The sequence below is a fragment of the Pinus tabuliformis genome, chromosome 4_2 (genome assembly GCF_031772625.1).
Source record: "Pinus tabuliformis cultivar Carrire ecotype Pingquan chromosome 4_2, CPIR1, whole genome shotgun sequence".
Taxonomy (NCBI): Eukaryota; Viridiplantae; Streptophyta; class Pinopsida; order Pinales; family Pinaceae; genus Pinus; species Pinus tabuliformis.
In genome coordinates, this window is record NC_142304.1 from 204,753,642 (window position 1) to 204,762,064 (window position 8,423).

General features: G+C 39.9%; 1 protein-coding gene across 1 annotated transcript; it reads left to right on the forward strand.

The window, feature by feature from the left end:
* Positions 1 to 501: 501 nt before the first annotated feature.
* On the forward strand, positions 502 to 2,067 carry LOC149168835 (ras-related protein RIC1-like). The gene is made up of 4 exons (XM_089424991.1): positions 502 to 519; positions 1,024 to 1,248; positions 1,558 to 1,661; positions 1,837 to 2,067. Exons 1-4 carry the CDS (start codon positions 502 to 504, stop codon positions 1,928 to 1,930), a joined length of 441 nt encoding a protein of 146 aa, XP_089281117.1. The 3' UTR covers positions 1,931 to 2,067.
* The last annotated feature ends 6,356 nt before the right edge of the window (positions 2,068 to 8,423 follow it).

The following is an 8,423-nucleotide window of genomic DNA, read 5'->3' on the forward strand; positions in this document are numbered from 1 at the left end:
AGAGACCCCAAGACTGCAAGTTGGAATACAATATAAACACCCAATAGCACATAAGTTTCAGTGGTGTTCTTCAATTTCCTGCGGCTCATCTTTTTAATTGATGGGCTGCAGAATGGCATCTTCATTTGCTCCATCATCAATTTCCCTATTTGAATACCACTCAAACATATGAATGAACTCATGTGCCTGCTGAGGGTAATTATAAGGGAAGGCAACATGGAAAAGTGGTGGGCTATTTCCATGAGGCTCTGCAACAGCTACCAAGAAAAATATGTGAACGTTCCCTCTACAGGGGAGGCAGGGGAGCCAGAGAGACAAACTTGATTTTAGAGGTAGCGTTGTTGTGGCCAAAAAAATTCTTTATAAGTGGGTCCCACCTATTAGGTCTTTAGTGGATAACCAAATATAATAAATAATGTTAAAGAGAGTTTTAACTATTGTCAACAATATGGAAAAGTGTTCATTAGTTGAGGATAAGACGGTGTTGGAATGATGGGAAAAATGGCCCTGCAGTCTCTTGTAAATACAACCCCTTGTGTTATTGTATGGGCTGGCCCTTAGTTGCTGTTGTAAAGCCTTGATGTGTAGGGTGGGCAGTATCATGTGGGCCCAATACATCTAATCTTTAGTTTCCTACTAATATAAGTTTCCTCTGTAATAGGGCTGCTTTTATCTTCACAGCGATCTTCTTATGGCTGCAACATTTGTAATAGGGCTGCTTTTATCTTCACAACGATCTTCTTATGGCTGCAACATTTGGAATTTAAATTTCTCTCATGGAATCCCATTGTTTCTTGTTATCCATACAAGTTCGTTAGCCTTTTGTTTGCTCGTAGCTAAATAGGAGAAATTTTTATTAAATAATATCTTGGTTGACTGTTCCTGCGCGGATCAAAGTATTTCTGTTATAAGTACTTTCTATTTTGGTGTTTATTAGTCTCTATTCAACCTAATGCCAATCAATCTCTTTTCCTGTTGATACAGTTGCAAAGGTTTACTTAATGCATCATTACATTTTTACAGAAAGAGGTAGCTATTGTGATTAACAACGTTTGGAATCGAGCTATAATTTGTAAGCTTCTTTTGTTGCAGATTGTCTATGATATTACAGATATGGATAGTTTCGATCATGTCAAACACTGGTTGACTGAGATTGAAAGATATACGAGTGATAATGTAAACAAGATCCTCGTTGGAAACAAATGTGATTTGGCGGAGAAGAGAGCGGTGGAGCAACAAATGGCTAAGGTATATAGTAAATTGTATTATTGCACTCTCACAATCATGGAAATGCATCTAGATCTGTCTGCAAGTTTTTAGCTGGTGAATGGAACTGGATCTCTTTGTGCAAGACATGTACCATTTACCTCGCACTTTACTTTCCCACTTTTGACATAAATCTTTATTTATAATATATCTTATCACTTTCTGGTCATCCAGAATTTAACATCAACCTTTATGGTGTGATATTGTGCAAGTCGGGATCCAAGAATCCTATCCATTTTCTCTTTACTCTTCCATTCTAGGCCTCTTCTCTTATATATTTAGAGACTGCAGGCCTTCGCCAATGATGTGGGAATCCCATTTTTGGAGACAAGCGCTAAAGATGCAACCAACGTTGAGCAAGCATTCCTCACAATGGCCAGGGAAATAAAGAAGAGGTAGTAAGAGTATTGTATGTGTTTTCTCATCTATGAGTCTACCACCGATTGCTACAAGCTTCATTGGAATGAACTGTTTGTATTTGCTTCAAGACTTTTATTTTGACAATAAATACATTCATCTTGTTAAAGATGGGTTAACAATTTTTATAATTTCTTGGCTGAGTTTTCACAGGGTGGGTGGCCAAACTACCTCGAACAACATCCAAATAGGTATTGTTGAAATGAAAGGAAAACCACTTCAACAGAAAAGCAACTGCTGCAGCTAAGATACTTTTGATCACATCTTTAAGTTAGTTCCCTAAAAGAAAGCAAGGACAAACTGTCTTTTGCATGTGCTAAATGATGACTTCAAAAGCAGTTCATATTGCCCTGTCTGTGCCTTTGCCTTGATGACAATGTAATATTTGTTGTATCTTGTAATTGGGAGATGGTGATTGCCTTACATATGGAGAGATTTATAAACGCAGTTTCAACAAATTAGGAATCTGAAAATTAATTTAAGATTATACAGCGTGATTATTCTTTTCTTTTTTCCAATTATATTGGGAAATGCAGATGTTGATGCGAAATAGATCATTTGCTTTAGTTTTGGTTAGCCTTTTAAGCTTTGCTATTTTTATGCTTACTCATAGGGACACTGCATATAATGGTGGATAGATTCCTCTATAAGTGAATGAAACCTACATTTGATGGATGGGAATATTAGCTGATTATGGTTCATGTAAAAACGTATCGTTATTGTGGACCGATGCTTGATGTTTGTTGTCAAATATATGTCACCGAATTCTTGTGATTAATTAAGTCAAGGCCTTTTAGTACTCTCCTGAAGGTAGAATTGAAAATTATAAATATTTAAATGCCTCAACGTCGAGGTACAGATTGAATTACCTAAAGAATGGTGGATGGGTTCATCTGTTAGTAAATGGAACGTTCAGTCGGCGAGACACTGGCTGATTATGATTCATGTGAAAATATTGTTATTCTGAAATGGGGCAAGACTTCACGGAATTCTTGTTATTGATGAAATAAATGCCTCATATTACCCTCCTATACGTAAAAGCGAAATTTTTAAATATTTAAATGTCTCAACTTAGCTATGCCTAGATAGAATTCACATTTTTAAAACCTGAATGCCTCACTTCACTATACCCAGATTGAATGACTCTTCCATTGCACACTTGCAATTTTAATTTATCTGCAACGCCAAAAATATGATACATTGAAAGACAGCAATTGATTTCCACCTGGCCACTGTGGCCATGGGTTGTAGAGTATTATAATTTATAATGGGCGTAGTCTACCTAGGCATTACAAACCCCGATTACAAACCCCCCTGAATTACAAACCCCGATCGAAATTTCGAAGGATGAACACTGCGAACTGATAGCAAAGCAAAGCGAAGAGTACCTGGCCTCCGAGCTGCAGTGCGGAAGGAGTTCGCAGAGGGGTGCGCGCAGAGCATCAGAGCTTGAATGGGCGCGGGTGAGTTCGCAGAGGCGGAAGCGCAGAGCATCAGAGCTTGAATGGGCGTGGGTGAAAAGTAGGTGGCATGTTTGCGCTGCCAATTCCTATCCTTCACTTTCTGCAATGCTTCGTATGGGAAACGAGATTTCAAATTTGCCTAAGTATATGACGCCACGGGTCTCTTCCTAATACCAAGAATGGGAAACAAAATTGAATTACTGTGATTTGTCGGACAGAGGCGGTAAGAAGATCAGTACGAACATCGTCGACTTATTGAAGAGAGTGGTTTCGGTTTCCAGTTTCCAGCAGTTTTACCTATTGGATTCATTCAATTACAGGAAATAATGGACAGAAAAGCCGTGTCAGATGAGAAGGAAATGGTCGAGAGGCGTATTGAACGCCTCTGCTCTCACGTTGTCCTGGCTGATTACATGAAGGGTACACACAGGAGTTTTCAGAAGAAGTTTCTACACGCTGTGGTTTTGTGGTTTGCTGTCAGGGAAGTCCGCCTGGTTTTCAAATACATTACTCCGGACTGCACTGTAAAGGTATAAGTCGTCGATTACTGTAATTAACAGCGGGGAGTTAGTTACAACACCTGAAGAGTTTGAATTCAATTATCGTTCACCAAATAACAGAAAGAACCACCCTGAATTACAAACCCCGATTACAAACCCCCCTGAATTACAAACCCGATTGAAATTTCGAAGGATGAACACTGCGAACTGATAGCAAAGCAAAGGGTACCTGCGAGGAGTACCTAGCCTCCGAGCTGCAGTGCGGAAGGAGTTTGCAGAGGGGTAAGCGCAGAGCATCAGAGCTTGAATGGGCGCGGGTGAGTTCGCAGAGGTGGAATAGCAGAGCATCAGAGCTTGAATGGGCGCGGGTGACCATTTCGAATGGAGGGAATTACTCCCCGCATGAATTCCAGCTCATTACTCCCCGCAGGAATTACTCCCCGATCGGTCAGGGATGTCAGGCGATCGGTCAGGGATGTCAGGGAATGTCAGGGCGGTCAGGGAGGGTGGCGGAGAAAGGTGGTGGTGGAGCTGAGAGATGGTGGCGGAAGAGGGAGAGATTTCCGGTAGCCGGAGCCGGACGATTTTCCGGCCGGTGCCGGAAAAAGGGCCATTCTACAGCCTAGGTAGACTACTCCAAACATTTGTAATGTCGGCTCAATTGTAATCAATATATTCATAATAATTAATATAGATGTGTTCCATCTATAAATTTAATTAATAAGCAGATAAAAACTTAATATTTACAATATGAAAAGATTTTTAATCATGAATTTTAACATGGATATTATTAGCTTCTAAGTAGGTTTTTTACAATATCATGGGTCAATACCCACAAGAGAAAGATAGAGAGGAAGAGGAGGGAAGAAAATTATAATACCATGGGCTACTACAATGGTTTATCAATACCATGGGCCATCTAGACTTTTGATTATTATGTTATGGATCTAGGATTTTAATTATTATGTTACAATACCATGGGCTAATATTGTGGCTTATCAATACCACATGCCCAAAAACCATAACTTATTTCAAAATCAAAATATTTTACAAATATTTTATTTTAATTTTATTTTATAGCATTTTTTAATTAAATCTAAGAGCAAAAGGTTATAATTACTTTTGAGGTATATCTAAACCCTCCATCCTCGGGACTACTAGCATTATTCCCATAGAGATTAAATGGAGGTTTTAATTAATTAATTGAGAATACTTTTATGCATATGTGAAATTTATATAATATAAATAATATTACAAAAAACCATGATAGATGCATCTTAACCAAGGATCCAAGTGGTTTTAATAAATTAAATGAGAATACTTTTATATATACATATGTGAAATTTATAAATATAAATAATATTTCTAAAGAACCATGATAGATGCATCTTAACCAAGGATCCAAGCCAAGTGAGAAAGCAAATTGATTAACAATGATAGAGGAAAGATAGTGCATGATTATTTTAAGTTTTTTATTATTGTATTTTCTTTAACATGATTGATACAAAATATAGGTTTAATATTTTACAAACAATTATGTTTTCTTTTTATACTTTTTTAAATACAATACAAGGGGATCATAGTTAAGAAAGAGAGTGAGATGGAAGGGGGAGAGAGGGAAGGAGAGAGATGGATTTGGAGGAGGTAAGAGAGGGAGTGAAGAACAAAGACATTGAGAGATAGAGGTGGAGAGAGAGGGAGTGATAAGGGAGAGATGAAGATGGAATGAGGGAGAGAGTAGACGAGGAAAGAGAGCGAAAAGGAGAGGATAAAGATAGGGAAAGAAGGGGAAGAGAGAGACAGGGAGACATAGATATGGAGGGGGGAGAGAGGGCAAGAGAGAGGGGGGGAGAGAGGGTAGGAGTGAGGGGGGAGAGAGAATGAGAGTGGGGCGGAGATAGTGATAGTGTTGGAGAGTGGAGAGAGAGAGAGAGTATGATGGGGGTGTAGAAATTTCACCTGTAGAACAAACCGATATATGCAATGTCCTAAAGCATAATACTTGTTCTACTTCTACAAAACATTAAGCGGAAGCATAATCGAATTCATGAGCAACATCAAGTAGAAACATGCATAAATGATCAAGAGAAATAATCACTCATAACATAAGATATATCCAGGGGAAAGCACCAGCATAAAACCCCAACCATGTATTATCAATCAAGTGGAAATCCTCTTCACAATGCAAAAAGAATCAGCTCTCAAGCTATCTAGTTCTTAATGAACTATGAAGATATGTCTCATGAACCAACCAAGCCCTGTATATAAAGGCTTTACCTATGGTCCAATCCCTATTTCCTTGCACAGTTTGCTTAGGAAATAATAGCAAAAGCATATGCAATTAATTCCAAACATACCAAGTTAACCAATGGTCCAACTACGCAATCCTTGAGGACACTATTTCCTCAACCATGCAAAAAATACTTACTAGAAATAGTCAAGCATCTGATAGTACACTGTCCCACATCTGATCTCAACTGGGTCTCTAACAAAACTGACATGCAACAGTTATCCATGAGTGAATCCTCAGTTATCTAAAATAATAGTTGTCACATGCATGCAAGCATTAACAAGTTGTATTTTATTATTTTAACAACTTGTTAAAATAATCTAATTGGACTTGACTAGTTAGAACTAAGTCAACTGATTCTCTCATTATAGAACTCATACTTATTCCCTCAATCAGTGGAGGAAATTAAGGATAAATTCCTCAATCAGTGGGACAACTCATGTGCATGTTCACAAAAACTTCAAATTCGAATTTCCTTAACTAATTAACTCAACTGAATTAATTAATTAATATTTCCAACTGCTGTTAAGACCAAAATTAATTTTACTTCCTATAGATAGACTAGGGTATGCTATAAATAGGAAGGGACCCACAAATGTTATTTTTAGAGCTTTCCATTTTTAGCAGTTTCACCTCTCACCCAATGTGGCCAATGACATTACTGGCCAAACTGCTATTTTTAGACATGTTATTTTTAGCACATTCTAAATTTAGCATTTCTTGTTACACACTTTTCAACACTCCCTCTCAACAAGAAAGGCTTTCTCTCGAACCCGATCTTGTAACTCTGGAATGTTCTACATGCAACACATCTACCCGGTCCACTTGCTCCAACAACACTTGGAACAAAAACACTCCCAACTGGCCACTCTGTTGGGCTAGGAACATACTCTGATGCCGAAGCTCTACTTGCCGCTAACAAGTTCTCCCTCTCTAACATCTACGCTACTGCAACATCTCCATGCATCTCGCACCATTGCACACCTCTCTATGCCACCTAGCACTGTGCAAAACACTTGTGCCTCTCGCATTGCTGTAGCCTGCTAGCTATGCGTTGTCCTGGGATTCCTTGCACTGTCGCTCTCTCTGTCGCTCCATCCGCATCTGTCTCTACCCAATCAGTCAGTTCCTGCTACTCCACATCGGGGCTCCCATAGTAAGGTCTCATCCAAGAGGTTGGGTACCTCAAGGATCGTGCCCCTCCTCCTTGTGACGATCACTCTATATCGCCCCACCTCCTACCTGGAGGTATGGCTGCATGTGATACCTTTGCCCACCTGGCTCGAAGTTTCCCCCTATTGGAGGTTTTTGCATCAGTAGATGTCTCTACTCGATCTTCTCTCAGCTTCCCTTATTGTGGCTGCTCCACAACCCCCTGAAGCTGTTGCACCAATGTGGCTCCTCCACAATCGTCTGAGACTTCTTCTGGCTCTGCATGTTGATAGGTAATATACCCTCCCTCTCAACCACCAAGTCTCCATCAATTGCTTTGCTGCACAAGGCTTTGCATGCATCTTGAACCTTAAGAGCATACAGGTTCTTGACCCATGAACCAATCTGCTTCACCTGTCTAATGATGATGTGTCTAAGGAAAACCTTTCCCTTACTGAAGACTACATCATAGCCTCTGTTTTCCAGCATCGTGATCGACACCAAGTTTCTCTTCAGTCCTGGTACATACTTGACATCAGTCAAGGTAAGGCGAGATCCATGCTCCCTTTGAAAAATAACCGTGCCTACGCGTGAGACACTATACTTCTCATCATTACCCATTTCTGTGAGTATCTGGAGATCTTTCTCCTCCAAAGTACTGAACAAACTCTTGTCGCCGGTCATGTGGAAAGAAGCTCCACTGTCAAGAAACCAACCACTTCCCACCATGGATGAAACCATGCATGCGAAGAGTGTGAAATCCAACTCAAACTGTGAAGCAAGTGCCTGACCTTCAAATCCTTCCCTAGATCCCTTCTTGGATTTCCTCCGTGGACAATTTGCAGCATAATGGCCCACCTCATGACAACGAAAGCATCACACTTTCAATTTGTCAACCTTCTTCCCATCATTGGAAGAACTGGATTCGGAAAGAGAAACCTTCTCCTTCCCCTTCTTCTCCTTACTCGCTAAGGCATTGTTCTCCTCATCATGCATGGATGAAGAACTGTCTCTGGTGCTCCGTCTGATCTTCTCCTGCATCAAATCTGACCATAGTCGTTCCCAATCTGGCAGTTTCTCCCTTCCATTCACCGAGTCCTTGTAGCTATGCCAGCTCTTAGGAAGGCCAAGGAGTGCTAGACTCACCATATCCTCATCCGATGTCACGACCCCTACACTTGCAAGTTCATCCCTACATGTGATGAGCTTGGTAAGATACATAGAGATTGTCTCATCCTTTTCACACTTGATCTTTTGAAGTTTGTCCTTCAGTGCCAACTTCCTCTTATCACTGCTATTATGATATAAATATTTCAAGTATTTCCACATTGCATG

Bases quoted from the DNA above. Each gene is read 5' to 3' on its own strand.
- LOC149168835 (XM_089424991.1), top strand. The intron at 1,249-1,557 runs GTATATAGTAAA...TAGAGACTGCAG, and splicing joins TGGAGCAACAAATGGCTAAG to GCCTTCGCCAATGATGTGGG. The intron at 1,662-1,836 runs GTAGTAAGAGTA...GAGTTTTCACAG, and splicing joins GCCAGGGAAATAAAGAAGAG to GGTGGGTGGCCAAACTACCT.